This window comes from Cyprinodon tularosa, unplaced genomic scaffold (assembly GCF_016077235.1).
Source record: "Cyprinodon tularosa strain WSP-4 unplaced genomic scaffold, ASM1607723v1 ctg34, whole genome shotgun sequence".
Lineage (NCBI taxonomy): Eukaryota > Metazoa > Chordata > Actinopteri > Cyprinodontiformes > Cyprinodontidae > Cyprinodon > Cyprinodon tularosa.
The window spans coordinates 1,962,839-1,978,791 of NW_024039052.1; the positions used below are offsets into that span (position 1 = coordinate 1,962,839).

General features: G+C 36.1%; 1 protein-coding gene across 8 annotated transcripts in view; it reads right to left on the reverse strand.

Moving 5' to 3' along the window:
- Positions 1-1,534: 1,534 nt before the first annotated feature.
- stard13b (StAR-related lipid transfer (START) domain containing 13b) overlaps positions 1,535-15,953 on the reverse strand; it is a 96,097-nt gene continuing 81,678 nt past the window's right edge. For all 8 annotated transcript variants that reach the window (XM_038294444.1, XM_038294442.1, XM_038294443.1 and 5 more), the window contains 12 exons: positions 15,015-15,096; positions 9,730-9,793; positions 7,661-9,024; positions 7,409-7,579; positions 7,001-7,160; positions 5,628-5,826; positions 5,312-5,525; positions 4,843-4,957; positions 4,516-4,737; positions 2,815-3,032; positions 2,532-2,708; positions 1,535-2,412 (listed from right to left, as the gene is read on the reverse strand). In XM_038294444.1, coding sequence (XP_038150372.1) covers positions 2,295-2,412; positions 2,532-2,708; positions 2,815-3,032; positions 4,516-4,737; positions 4,843-4,957; positions 5,312-5,525; positions 5,628-5,826; positions 7,001-7,160; positions 7,409-7,579; positions 7,661-9,024; positions 9,730-9,793; positions 15,015-15,096 — 3,104 coding nt within the window. In that variant the 3' untranslated portion in view covers positions 1,535-2,294. The remainder of the gene's footprint in view (positions 2,413-2,531; positions 2,709-2,814; positions 3,033-4,515; positions 4,738-4,842; positions 4,958-5,311; positions 5,526-5,627; positions 5,827-7,000; positions 7,161-7,408; positions 7,580-7,660; positions 9,025-9,729; positions 9,794-15,014; positions 15,097-15,953) is intronic.

Genomic DNA, 15,953 nt, shown 5'->3' on the forward strand with positions numbered 1-15,953 from the left:
AGCATATGATTTTAGATCTGTCTATCACATAAAATCCCAATAAAAACATATGGGACCTCTATCGATCTGCAGCTATGCAGACTGTTAGCATATTAAATGAAAAGTGATGCATTTTAGTGCATTACACTTGTAACCTCATTATTACGCAAATCAAACTATAAACTTTATGTATTTTAAACAAATGCACTCATTAGTATTAATTTTAAGTAAGAACACTTTATTAATTCCAAATACCTGACAACTTTGTATTTTTTTTTTATAAATAAGCTACAGTATATACAAATTTTACACAATGTACATTCATTAATATTTAATGAATGTGCATTATGTAAGGTTTATTTAATAGGTTTGTGTTATAATTGTCTTAAAAATTGGAAGTTTATGTAATGAAATTACACAAAACTTTAAATTTTGGGTGAATATATCTGTAAGTGTATCACAGTGGAACCTGTAGTTACACTTTAAAGTAATTGATCATTTGGACCAGATCACATAGGGCTGCTTTAAATTTTCCCATCCGCTTTAAAGCAAAACACATTGCTCCGTTAACACAGTTATAAAACTAAAATATATTGTTGTTTTATTATTATTTAATGCCACGTTATTAAGCTGACCTTTGTGTTTAGAAGAGAAAGTTGTTTTCAAGAATTTAAGATTTACCATTTTTCAGCAAAGTAATGCAAAGAACATTAATTTCAGGTAATTTAACTAACTTATTATAGATTATATTTACTAGAGAAAACAGGGTTGAGGTCTAACGAAATGGAATTTGAATACATTACTGAACTTCATGCTACATTTGATTATTGATAAAAAACAATATCTGATCATCATTGGAAAATTAAAAAGGAAACAATTTAATTCTCTGACGTATAAGTTTTGATCATTGTTCCATTTATAACAACTCTTCCAAGATTAGATGTTTCTTGATGTTGTTTGGCTTTCCACCTAAAACATGCAAAGATCACCATCAGTTATTTAGAATCAAAGATTACATCAAAATTTTTTCATTTAAAAAAACCCTTTTAGACCTAAAATATTAAAATTATTAAATATAATAGTCATGCATACTTCTCCATTAATAACAGATTTATTACTCATACAATAAGTGTTTGGTGTGTTTCAGTCAAATGACCAGCAGAGGTCCTCCTAAGTCTGGAGCTGAGGTAATTTCTTTAGTCTTAGAAGTTCATTTGTTGGAATTTTGTTTCTCACACTGTTAAGATAGTATTCAGCTCTACCAAATGTATTATTTCATTGGCATGCTTGCCAAAGCTTTCACAGGTCAACACAGTGAACAAAAAATATATACATCATATAGAATATATATGCAGGCTTCAAGCTAAAAATTATTTAACCCTTTTCAAGGCAATACAGCCTCCAGAAACATTCTCCTTTCACCTATTTTGGGTTCAGATTTTTAGTTACCTATAGATTTAAAGGCACTATTAAAGGTTATGAAACATTATATTGAAAAAATATTGAAAAATCTTGCATCTGCAGTAGCAAGATTCAGAGAAAAAACCCACAAATATTTCATAATAAAGGTAGTTTATTTAAACAAAGAAAAAAAAAACTGTGTCTTGTGTCTGACCGTATAAGTCAGTACCATAAAGCAGGTGTGAACAAGTCAAACCTTCAGTCATTATTTTCCACAACTATTGGAGGTCAGCGTGTGATAAAATTACACATATTCAAAAATGTCATTACATGACAAAGGTAAAACCAGCTTACAATCTTGTACCATGTGAATTAAAAGAAGGCTGACCATGTAAGAATCAATATGCATGAAATTAACATAAGAATATACTATTTACCTGTTTTCATATGTACAGAATTTACAATCTGTCTTTATTTACAGAATATAATAATATACACTAATACACAAACACCTGTGTGTAAAAAATTACATTATATTTAAAACGGAACTGATTAATGTATGCTTCTCAGAAGCCTTCAAGAGGTTGAATGTCCTGGACATTGTAAATAATAGCAATAATAACAATTACACATATTATTGAAATAATATTAATTAATTCATAAAATGCAGGTAAAATAAAATTAAGACATGAAAGCCTAGACAATATAAATAATTTCTAAATGAGTTATGCTTAGCACCTAAAAATAACCTCCTGTGCAAGTGGAAAGACTTGAACTGTTTTCAGAGATCTTTTACCAATGCAAATGTGCTTTTGTTTAAGGACGCTGACCTCATCTCTCTGCTTACATGTTAGGCTTTTAGCAATATTTCGACAGTTCAGTCCAGATCTCTAGATTCACTTGACATAACAGTGTCAGATTTTGGTTTCAGGTCCATCTGTGATCAGTGGTTGAAAGGAGTTGCGGATTCTTGCAGCCTCTGCAGCACAAAGATGACCAAATGCTTTGTTGTACCAATCTGGAGTTCTTCCCCTGTAATGAAAACCATAGTATTAATAAAAACATGCATGTTAGAAAAAAAAAAAAAAAAAAAAAGCAAGTACAGCTTATGCTTTAAAATCCTCAAAATCCTATGTGAGATTCAGAATTACTTTAAGTCCACTCTGCAGATATGAGTTAGCCGTGACTTTCCAGAGCCGCAGGGTTCCAGAAGGTAGTTTGACTCTAGGATCATAGCTCGAACTCCTCCTATTAGAGAGCAGTCGTCATGCTCTATGGATACAGAAACCAATGAGCAAGCTCCCTTTGGCAAGTCTGTCCTCCAAGACCTTTCCAGAAAATAGAAAACAGAGTAGGAGCAGAAAAATGATATTAAAGTCTCTTTAAATAAAATATTGTTGTTGTTTTTTTCTTTTTCTTTTTAGTTTTACAAACCTGAGAACTACAAAGTCCCTGCTGGGATGAGGGGGCATACGGCTGAGGACATACTGAAACACCTCTGTTTGTTTATCAAGAGTCTCACACACTTTCCACTGAATCAGGTCCATGTCCCACATGTGGCGTTCCCTCAGTACGCGGTTTAACACCACCGATGGTGGTGCTTCCACTTCCACAGACACTCTCCAACGTCTTAAAGGGTTTCCATCCCCCACCTAAAAAAAAAGAGCAATTAACACATTAACTTAAAATTGTTCTGGAGATTTTGTTAAGGCAACCACTGCATTTGGAGTGTCTAAATTTCCATCTTGCCACTTCATAACCATATTTTATTGGAGCACAATGGAATTGTATCTCTTACAACTTCAATTTTATACCCATAAACAAACAATTTTATATTATTAATAAAATATTATCAGATTATTTTCTTGACATATTTCCAAATATTATATAACTTAATCGACTTGTATCATTCAGAAATAGCATTATTTACACACAGCAAAAACAATATCGAAAAAAAGTAAAAAAAAAAAATCTTAAATTAAGTGTATTTACCCTTAACTTGAGTAGGTAAATACGATGATTTGTGAATGGAATTATTATTTCTACTCTTAAAATAAGATAAATAGATAATATGCACTTGAAATAAGACTATGCAATAGTTGTTTTCTGATTTCAAATGTAAATGTATAGTTATTTCGAGAAAAAATGACCTTTTTAGATTTCAAGTTTTTGCAGTGGATTTGTTTGGTTTTGATCCCATGTATATCAGTTGGTTCTAATTTGGTATAATTTTGGTATGACCAGGGATGATCAAACCGAAATAAGTCTAAGAAGACTTATAGTAGAATAAAGTAATCGTAGAATTTTCAAGTGATCGGTCACTTTCAGCTGATTATTGTGAAGGCCACTGATTTAAAAGCACTGGTCATCAAGTTGTTGATTCATTTTTTTTCTGAGCGGACATGCATTTTTTATCTGAACTTGGTCCATGTTTGTTTTGGTCAGAGTGCCCAAAATAGGGGGACAAATCACCTGGACAACAGAGGTAAGGGGAGACAGTGTGGCAGAGCTGAGAATGTCACTGCTGGTCCTTGTCTACGCTGTGGGTATGATGGTGAAACGGTCCTTCTAAAGCTACATTAAAGCTTTTTTTTATTTCATTAAGTCACCCACAAACCTCTTAAAAAAGCATTCCCATGTCATCCTTTGTTAAAATTATTTCTCTGTCTTCCATTTTTATTTTTTTAAAAAGCTCATCTCTGGGGCCTCATACACTAAAACAATGGTTCATTCATAATACTTTCTCATCTCCTTTCATTTTAATTCCTAATAATACAATATCAATATGCTTTGCATGATGCAGCAGTAGAAGAATTTATGGATTTGATGCTGTGATCGTGATCAGCTCGCAAATTCCTAACACATCTAACTAATCCTAGCATGTCTACCTCTAAGCAACATTGGGCTGCACATATTTGTTCAAGAAAATTGTATTCACAGATTTTCATGCAGTTGGCCAAGAAAATTAGTTTCAAATGTTCCCCCGTTGGGTATGAAACAACCAAAAGCAGACAGGTTTCATTTTGGATCCAGAAAAGTGGAATATGAAACTACAGAGGCAGGGAAAGCAGAAGGAGCAAACTGAACAGTGACCCAAGTTAAGTCCAAAGATAGAAAAAAAATAAGAGCACCAACCTTTTTGTAGTAGAGCTCAGTGTTATCAGAACTATTGCATGAGACCCAGTATTTGGACTTTTCTCTGGCCTCTTTAAGGAAATTTTGAAGTCTCCGGTCCAAATGTGTTTGATAGATCCCATCACCCTCATCTATCCGTCTGCAAAGCTCATCGATCGTCGGGGCATGCAAGTCAGCCTCCACATAGGAATTGCGCGACTGAGTAACCATTTCATGCGGGACCTGATAGGTAAACCAAATAATAGGTGAGACTAGATGCAGATAAATATAAGTTAAGGTGTTGATTCTAGGCATAAAATGCCTGCAATTTTCAATTACTGGTTCTACCTCAAAGAGCCGATTGCACTCCATGATCATATGAGCAAGGCCCTGTGCTGCAGCTAAGTTTTCATTCAGGTCCTTCTGGTCCGGTCTGCCTGTGGCATACCTTTTCTGCATGGCCCTAGAGATGATGGAGAGAGAAAAGATGTTCAGGACTGCAAAGTTTTCAAAACAGCTTCCCAAATAAATAAAGTGTAGACCCCTATTGGAAAACCCTTGATTTGTTTATACACAGCACAAAATCTCAATACTGCCAGCATAAAAAGAGTAATAACTCTAGTAAATGCGTACCAAGAGAGTAATCTAAAGCAGCCTGAAGGGATACGTAAAATCTGTTGTGCACTTCATGCCAAACTGTATACAGTCATAGTAAACATGAGATGACAGAATGTAGGAAAACTGTAAATGATATAGTTTTTGGTAGAGAAGGTCAATTCACAAATAGGATATAATGCAATAATGGCAGAGAAATTACTTTGGTGACAGATTGTCCTTCTTCATAATATTGAGGTGAAACAGGGAAGGTGCTAGACACACTGCAATGTTCATGGGTGTCATCTGGTTTTCCTCCACGGAGGAAGTGACGTCACTGAGAAAACAGAGGAGCGTTTGCAGCACCTCTCGGTTTTCATCCGGCATCAACATTATGGCTGCTTGGGCAGCTTGCAACCTTTGGTCCTTTGGTACATCTACACATAAAAAACACAATATTTTATATTTCTGTTGATCTAGTTTAACAGTGTGGAATGAAAGATAAAATAATGGTTTCCAACAGAGACAGTTATGCTTACACTGGTATATGTGAAGGAAAGTCTCCCCTAGTTTACTGGTGAGCAAGGGTTCAGGTAGATCCCTGAAGAACTGCTTCACCATGTCAGCCACATCATAGGCAGACTGGTCCTCATAGTTTACATTATCTGGAGAACTTTCATTCATCTGTCTTAAAGCATGAATTCGGGACTTCACCCCAGATTTTCGAAACAGACCCACCTGGAAGACAGAGAGGGAGATCATTTAGCAAAGAGGCAGAGGGCAGTAGCAGGCATATCATTTCCTCCCAGCATCATATAAAAGTACAGCTCAAATCAATGGAATATCACAAAAACGTTTATTCAATTTAGCACTTTAACAAATAAGAAAATCATATACTTAAGATTCACTAAAAACATAATACTAAATTTTAAGCTGAAAAGAACCCAAACTTTGCTTAATCAGAAAATTAAATAGCTACATAAGACAACTGTAACAAATAGATCAGAACATAAAGGTTAGGGTCATATTAAGGTAATAATCTAAGCCAGCAAAAATGTTAATGCTAAAGAGATTTCAAGGAGTTCTGTATCCAGACATATTATTAAAAATCTGATTGGGAGAAAAAATTATGGAGGAACCACCTGCATATGTAACAAAGATGACTGGGACCTTGAGTGGATTGTAAAACAAATCCTCTTCATGGTTTGATGGAGATCCACCAATAGTGGAGTGAAACTGTAATGCTACGCCAGCCAACAATAGATGTGTCCTGGACACAAGTTACAACTGTGATCTTTAATGTGGTAGGCAACTTCTGCAGCAGAGATAAAAGAAGCATCCTAAGAGGGAAACAAAAGTACTGGACTTTCCTAAATCCTCATTTGAAATAAAACTACATTTCTCACTTCGGTATCTACGTTCAGTATCCGTATTTCAGTATCTACGGTCCAGTTTTAAATTTTCCTCAGTAAGTGAGAACTTCTGAGATACATGCATGTCATCTGCAAAGTATGTCTTATAAACTCCTAACTTAATGCAGACGTACACCAGAACAATTCTTTTAGATATGTATCCCCCTAACATGCCATTGATGCTTCCTGTTGTGGAGATGCTAATGATATATATATATTTTTGGTATCACTATGCATGACTGACTAGCAAATTTTCCAAAAACTAATAAAAAAATCTATATACTACAGTCAAGAAAAAGAAAATGGGGGCTCAGAGCTAACACGGCAGATGAGCTGGAGAGACCTTCACCTCTTTACTACCACAGTCTCCTGCACTCCACCCTGCGCTGATGCAAATGATCACCATTCAAGTTCAATCGCTAAATATTTTACAGTACATGGACATACTGCTCAGTAATTGTTACACTACATAAAGAATGTAGAGTTTTGAGGCGACTCACCTGGTCAAGACACTGACTTCGCAGGTATTTCAATGCCTGCTGTAGGCCAAGTGGCAAGGGCTGCCCAGAGCGCTGCACGTTCACTATGAGTGGTACTCCAAACACATTCTTGTCTTTATAGTCCGGTACCTTCATTCTCTTCATAAATTTTGGCACAGACCTACAAACATTAAAAATTATTATTAATGAATAACAATTTATGGTAAATAATACACGCAAAACAGAAAGTTATTTGACAAGAAATAGTAATAAAAGAAGGGGACGGCAAATATTCAAACCACCAAACTTCTTTAGACAAACAAGTACATGTTTGGAATATTTTGAGAAAATAGAGGGTTACTTCTTTCCATCTGATTAAAATGATGTCATGCATTACTGTTGTCATTGTATCCTTTCAGTCACACTTACCATGTCCAGCCATGCTTGTTTGGCATGGAATATTTTTCCATGATTGCTGTAAGACGAAGAAGAGAAAACTTCTGCAACAAACTCAGCTGGCCTGCTGACTGGTTTGTAATCTGTAGTGATGTCATTGAGTGACTTATGCGATTGGATATCTGAAAGCTTGGCCATCGTAACCTAATGAGAAAAAAAGTGTGTTGGTTTCATAAAAAGTGAAGCTGGATTTTTGTATTATTAAGTGATCAAGTTCAATCTTACCTGTTTGGCCTGGTTAGTGAAGCACCGACTCCAGAATCCCTCCTTTCCCTGAACCTTGTAGATTCTGTCTCAGTTAGAGAAACTTTATCTCTGTCTCCATCCCCAGGAGTAGTCTGGCTTTCTGCAACTGAGTTTTCCTCAAAGTCCAACGTGATCTGACTTGAGGACTGTAGCTGTACCGTATCTTCCTTTTCACCATCCACCTGCACTGCCCCGTCTCCTCCAGGTAGTACATTTTTTGACCAGTGGTCCACTATCTGCTGCAGACCATTTACATGTAGCAGTATATCATCCAGGTGAGGAAAGAGGTCTTCTTTCTCCAGGTCTATTAGGTCTCCTGTACTGGCGTACAGGTGTGACCCAGGAACGTTGTCATAGACACTTATTCGGCTACCTCTGGAGCAGCCCTGCTTGTCAGGCCTGGATTCCTGTCTGCATGGAATTAGCGTGGAGTCCAAGTGCATACTTCCTGTGTGCCAGTTAATGGATGCTCCATTAGTTGGGGACAGGCTCTCTATGGATAGTGCTTTAGGAAATGTCCCTGGCTTATGGTCTTTAGGAATGTGGACCACTAGATCTTCATAGGAGCAGAATTCATTTCTCCGGTTTTGTTCTGCAAATTTGTTCATTTGGTTTCCTGAGAAAATATCTAAGTCTTCCAAATACATGCCACTGCGCTTTTGGTCAGCTCGGTGAGGCTTTCGTTCTTTTAAACTGGGTGTGCTGACAGTGCTGCCACTGGAATGACTACTACCCTCACTAGCAGACTGGGGTGGCAAATCTCTGCCAGAAACAAATTCGGGAGCTCCGCTATCTCCATTTATGATTTCGACACAATTAAGTGTCTTCAGCGCCTGAGCCTCCTGCTGCAGGACAGGAGAGCTGATGACCAATGTCTTCCGACCCCTTACTACAGAACCTCTGGATCTTAGTGTCTCCATGCGCTTCAAGAAGTCTTTGGCACGAATGCGGCTGGTCCTTCCTTGTTTATCAGGCAAAGAGTCATAGTGGGTAAACTCTTTGGGGATGTGAGGCATTGTGAGAGAAGTAGAATCTGGCATTGCTGCAGAATCTGAGCAGGTGCGGGTAGAGGAGTCAGAGTCTTCTGTGCTAAGGCCCCTTTGACCGCTCCCCCCGCTGCTTTCACTGTGCAGTGATGAGACCTCAGGCTCACTTAGATCTGTAAGAACACTCTCCCTACTGGTAGTATTGTGCAGAGGTAACCCGTCCTTGGAGGTTTGTCCTTCTCCGTGCTTTCTAAGCAGACAGTCAATGTCCTGTAATCTGGACCAACGCCTGCTACTCCTCTCAAAGGTCCATTTGTCACTAATAGCAAAGAGGTCTTCTTCATCTGAGTCTTCGATCTGGCAACACAAACATAATATCTAATTATACATCATATATTGTATTTTAAAGAAAATTGAACCAAGAAACCATCTGCTTATTCATCAGATAGATATATCAGATAGATATTCTGATTATATTCAGTCTGAATGACTCAAGACTGCTAACAGTCAGTCATGATTTAATTCAGCAAAACTAAGCAAAGTGAGGATAAAGCAAGAACACCACTCTTCCATGTGGAAATTGTAGCTTACATTGAAAACACAATCATTATAAGTTAAAATTACTTAAAATGTTTTATTTTCAATATATAGTAGGATTTTACATTGATAATGCAAGAAATATTTGACAACCTATCACAAATATATATTCACAAACCAATTCACACCCTGATGATGAACAGCTACTAAACATTTGCCACAGATGCCAGACAGAAGTGAGGCTGCCATAGAATTTGCATCACCGTGGAGTGGAGCTCAGACAAGCAACCCATTGATTACAGGACAGACTCCCACCTCCTGAGCAACTGTTGCTTTTGATCACACTGATCATAGTATAAATATTATTTCATAATGGGAAAAGCATTTAAAAAAAAACACCCAATAAGATTTAATTCTCTGTATAAAAACACTGATTAATTTCTGTTTTTCATCAGCACCTGTTACAGTAATTTTAACCAAAAAAGAAAAACTATATTGTATTAAAAAATCAGAAGTAGCACTCACCTTCTTCTTTGGAAGATTGACATCGAGCTTCATAGAAGCACACTTGTTGAGAGTGTTAAGCCGCCTGAAAGAAAAGAATAAAACTCAACTGAACAAACAAAGAAATCTAAATATAGCTTTTGAATGACCTTACCAGAAATAGATTGCCCTTCATTTCTAGGAGCTATTTAAATATTAATTTGATCAGCTTCTGCTGAAGATGCCCAGCCAGACCCCGTAGGGAAACAGATTTGGAAAATATAATGTTTTTACTCTAATAAGCATCAGTAAGTGACATTGATTTGGTTTACTTTCTGTTGAGATAATGGTGACTTAAAGGGCTGTGTGATGTATTTTATGATTAAAAAGATAAAAAAGCTTAAACCACAGTCTGACTCACTCACTCAAAGATATCATTAGTAAATGTGGTGTTTAATACCTTGAAGCCATCCTGTGCACTATTTGCACCTTGGTTGCACAACGAAACTGTATTTTTTTGTTTAGCAAAAATCTGTCCCATGAAAAAAAAAAAAAAAAAATTTCATAAATCCCCAGAACATGCTTTCTTTGTTAACTTTAGTGTAGACCTTTATTGATAGGATGACAAATATAATGTGCCTCTGGAGCCTTTGTTAAATAACCTTTTTAAAATTAGCTACAACTGGAAGCTTTAATGAATTTATTTGGGAGTTTTTATTTGATATTAGCAAAAAGCCGACAGTTATTGTTAAGCTCCCAATGAGAATGTGTTCTGGTCAAACAAAGCCACGGGGCTCAGTCTGACCACAGCACTTTTTTTAACAAGTTTGTTGTATCCTCTAGAAGTTTTGTAGCACACTTCAAGAAGAATATCCAATGAGTTTATCTCAACAATGACAATTTTCTTGCTTCTCTTCTATAAATAATAGATTTGAGGACTGGGGATTTCTCATTCAATACTAAGGAAGCTAAACCTATCCTGAACATTTTGAAATATTATTGGTAAAATATGCATTCTCAAACTTCATAAATTAAACTGCATTAAATATGCACTAAAATGCATCTGATTGATTGAGGATGTCATGCATCTTGAAGCTGGCTGCTGGATGCTGATTGGCAAACATACTTTTGGATTTTTGACTGACAGTGGCCAGACAGTGAGGAGGTTTTCCTCATGGGTTGAGAGGGAAAAGGGATCATTCAGTCAGAACAGTCATCTTTGCTGAACTCTTGCTGTAGTCTGCCATGGAGTTTATTATTTCAGAGCGCCTCACAACAGATATATTCACCCTTTGTACTGTACACTGCAAAAACAATCCAGAAATAAGTAAAAAATGGCTTAAATTAAGTATATTTAGCCTTAATTTGAGTAGATAAATAAGATGATTTGCCAATGGAATGAGTATTTTTACTCTTAAAATAAGATAGTTAGATAATATTTACTTGAAATAAGAGGATAAAATAGTTTTTTCTTATTTTAAAAGGAAATTGTCTTGTTCCATTGGCAAAGTGTCTTACTTACCTCCTCAAATCAAGGAAAAACACACTTATTTTAAGAAAAAATAACTTATTGAGATTTCTATTTTTTGCAGTGTAGTAATGCGTTTTATTGAGGGTTGTGGCGGCCTAATCAGCATAGAGCTGAGGTTCTGAGTTCAATCCCCTCTCCCAGAGACTGCCACTCTGGTTCCCTGACCCATAACCCCACACTCTTCCCCAGGCGCTGCACGATGGCAGCCCTCTGCTCAATAGGGGGATGGTTTGAATGCAGAGTTCATTTCCTTGCTCTCTACTTGTGAAAGTGTAATAACAATAAAAGCTGGGAAAAAGAAAAAAAAATGATTTAATTAACACCTTTGAGCCTCCCCCGTTGCAGAGAGCAGCAGCCGCCACTGGTTTGAAGAGTGCATAACTAATAGCTGCAAAGGCTTTAGCTTTTCCCATCTATGCTCTAGATCTCTGAAGCGCCTTTAGAGTTAAGACATGCTTGTTGACTGCTACTCTAATTAATGCTTCCCTTGCAAAGTCTTTAAGTTATGGTAGACAGCCATATCTTTTTAGTTATTTATTTGCACACTTGGCTAAAGGATCTAGCAGTGCCATTTAAGATATACAACACTTCTCTCTTTTTTTTTTGTGTGTGTGTGTGTGTTTTTTTTCTAAATTGCTTTAAACTTCTACCTAACTATTTACCCCTTTGGTTGCTCTTCACAAGAAACTTCTACTGTTATATCAAATTAAATCCAGATAAAATGCAACAAGGTTTTTGGCTGTGATGAGTGCTTTCAGATATATATCTACTTTTGAAATATACCAGAAATCTTATCACAAAGTAAATGTATAGATTTATCACAAACATTGGAAAAGAAACTTCTGACTTATTGCAGAAAAGGAAAGAAATTGGTGGAAAGATGATCAGAGTTGACTGCTCCAGATTCTTTTTCAGGCACGCTGTGATGGAGGCTTTAGATTAGAGCGGTTATTAAAACAAAATGCTGCCATCATTGTTACTAAAAACAGCTGTAAACAGAAGTAAAGAGAGGATTCCCAAGCAGGGGGCACATTTATTCCACACGCCTAAACAGCTTTATATGTGGCCACTAAAATAAGAGGGCACTTAGTTGGAGATCAGAGGCTGCACTAGCATGTTCAATCAAAGGCATGGATGGTATGCAGCGTGGCATTTATTTTTGCTCCGGCTGTTTGGTGGCATCAATGACTAAAGGACTATTCTTACGTTACCATAACAATGCAGGAAAGTCATGGGCAAAATTACACTGAGGTGGAACTGTTTCTAATTGTCTCCTATTCATCATGTGGCTAGTTTGGAATTTAGATGAGTTGCTTTAGGGTTGTTTAGAGTCCCATTATATTGAGCAGTGCGAGGCACCACTAATGCCTCGCCTACTTCTCTCTTTGGATTGTTTTCATAGCTACTGTAGTTGCTGAACTGCTGTTTTCATTTTAGCCCCGAAATGAATTACATGGGCACTCAAAGCAACGTGGAGTTCGGATTTGACGATATAATTTAATATTCTTCAAAAAGAGTACATCAAGTCAAGCAAAAAAATATAAACCACAAAAATTATTTTCCTGTCTTTATAAAAAGGGATAATTCTTTTTTATACCATGCAACAAACAACTCAATTTCATCATAATCATAAACACATGTAGTATATGCTTAAGCTACTAAATCTTATCATGTTCAGTTAGCATATTTCTTAGCTATATCAGTTTTTAATTAAAACATAAACTTAAGTAAGAGTTGTTGGACCAAAATAAGAATGCTAAAAATTTTGCAAACAGTTTAAGTTAACAAGGCTGGAAAGTCACAATCAGGCTCAAAATCTGAGCGTAATAATGGAGTCAGACTTAACCTTCAAAGGCATAAAAATACCCTAACAAAGTTGACATTCAATCAGCCCAAGAACATTTTCAGGATTAAAGACTAATGTCTCAGCAGATGTTGAAACCCCATTCTTGCATGTATCTATAGTAGAATTGATTACTCTAATCAATCAGACAGCTGCTGCTCGCATCTTCAACTAAGTGGAGATCATCACCTAAGTTTTAAAGTCCTTATCCCCCCATCTCAGAGAACAGACTTTAAAATACTTCTGGTATGCCTTAAATCACTGAATGAACTTGCCTTGCCTTAAAATAAACTCACCTTGCCTTTAACTTTTCCATTTTATAATTTCAGAATTTAGTAAAAGAAAATAAAGCCAAAATGAAGTAATTTTTTTTTATACTACACCACATGTGGCAAAATTACTGGAGCCCTAAAATATTAACCAATAAAATACAGGTAAATTACACACTTTTTAAACTATAGGTATATTGTCCTTGAAAAATTTAGTTAAAGGAAAATTCCGGTTTTTAACACTTTTAGCCCATTTTCCTTTAAGTTTTGTAATGTTAAACTTGCCTTGCTTTAGGTTTAACATGAAATAGTTTATCTTGCCACAGTTGCTTATCTCAGTCACAGCCCACAATGGCCTTGCCACTATGTTCAAAGAGGTGCGCACTTGAAATGTTGCATAAAACAGTGGAATTATGGAGTCATTCACTCTTTATAAAAGTTTAGTGTTCTGTCCTACTATTAAACCTTCTGAGTACACTTATGCTAGGGGGTCCCTCCACTGGCTCCCTGTAGTTCAGGAAATAGACGTTAAAATCCTTCTTATAATCACTGAATGGATCAGCGCCTCAATACATAATAATACATGTATCAACCTCAAAGGCCACTAAGATCTTCTAGTTCAACCCAACTCTGTACACCCAGAACTAGAACCAAACATGGAGAAGCAGTATTTGGTTCCTATGCTCCGCTTATCAGGAAAACAAATTTCCAGAACTGTAAAAGTGCTGAAATGCTGAATTGACTAGTATGTTCAGAACTGCCTTTGACTGATGAATTTAAACTGTTAACTGAGGTATTATTAGTTTAAGGTTGTGATCCAACTGTTTTATTTTCTTCTCTAGCTGCTTGCTTTTAATCTGCTTTTTTTGTTTTAAAAATGTTTTTGCTTTTATTCTGCTTTTATTATTCTTCTATTTTATTATCTAATTTATGTAAAGCACTTTGAATTGCCCATTTATTGAATTGTGCTATACAAATAAAATTGCCTTGCCTTCCTTTAAGTTTAACATGAAACACAGTAGGAATATAGGGAAAAGCTCAAAACTCTCCCCGTGATGCAGGGTGGAGAATCTGTTATTCTATGGGTCTGTTTCTCTTTGAAAGGGTATAAGAATGCTGTTAGATTATATGGCAGCTTGATTCCTTTGAAATACCAGGAAATTAAAAAATAAAGCAGGTTGACTCTAAATAAACAGATTTTTATTTCTTGGAAATTTTTGAGAGGATAAAAAAGAATAAAACTGTCCCTCCTTTATGACCGTTTCACTGAGCTGAATAAATCCTGTAGAAAACCAGTTGGATGTTCTGAAGAAAAAAAAATTGAATAACACAACATAGCCCTAAACAGGAAAATCTAGATAATTTGTAAAAAGTGGAGAGATGTCTCTCTCTTTGCTTTAATCTTGTAAAATGTTAAGACCTTTTCCATGTTTGGAAATGGGGAGCTGTGCGACAAAAAAGAGACTGGGGTAGCAACAATGAAAAATACAGAATAATTATCCTGAAGTAAGATTTAAATGTTAATTTTAATGCTTTTACACACAATATGTATTTAGCTTAACATTAATACAAATCTTCACAAAGAGAGCTAATAAATATAAGCAGCTCTGTATTAATTCCCATATAAAAACCACAAGTAGAAGTTCTTCCATTGGTTCTCATTTTAGCTCCCACTTTCACTTACTTGCACAGAGTTTCCACCAGATCTTTGTCCAGAAAGTCATGATCTCTTTTCACAGGCGTGATGCCAATTGGAAACTGTGAATCTGAAGAAAAAAAGGAAAACAAAGTGGGGAATATTGTTGAAATTCAATTCTCTAAAATTCCTGTGGAACAAAGAATGCATTAAGAAAAATTTCTACAAACAAAATTTGTGCATAGAAGTAGCCTCATTTAAGTGCTGTCACTTGTGCAGGCGCTTGTTACATAACTTAAGAGACTGAATGTATCATTTCACCAAATCATGGGAAGTTAGCCTCATGGAAAACAGAAGCTGCAATGAGCTGGGCTCAACACGGCTTAGCCTGTTCTCGAGGGCAGGAATTTAAATATATTAAAGGCTTTAAGATGTGAAAAATATAAATAATGGATTTATTTATTAATATGGTTTTAAACACATAATATCAGCTTGGAGCAGTTTGCGCTTTGACATGATTATCCATTCCCTCTTTGGAAGTTTTCCTACTTTTTTTTTTAAGCTGTCAAGAAAAATAAAATAGCACCAAGGCACATCAAAAGTCTGGCCTCAACACAGAGATATGTGGGAGTAAAGCCCCTTAAAGCTCTGATAAAACCATTTTCTTCCCATGACTTCAGGCGTCAAGCACTGCAGACATGTTTGTAAAGTAATCGTTGGATCTTGGAGATTAAACTTTTAAAAGGATCCAATGTTCTGTTTGTTTTGTGGTGTCTACAGATGTGTCTGGCGCTCTAGCTTGAAATCATCCCGCAAGCGGCAAATGAATGCTCTATGCAGTGACATAGATAGCGTTGGTAAAAGAGCTGATGACACTGTGCTCACCGATTCACTTCAAAATGTAACTTTCTAATTATTTTATATCACAACAGATTTAAAATGAAAACCGCAGTAGTTGGCAAACTGGGTTATTCCTGTGCTAGTTGA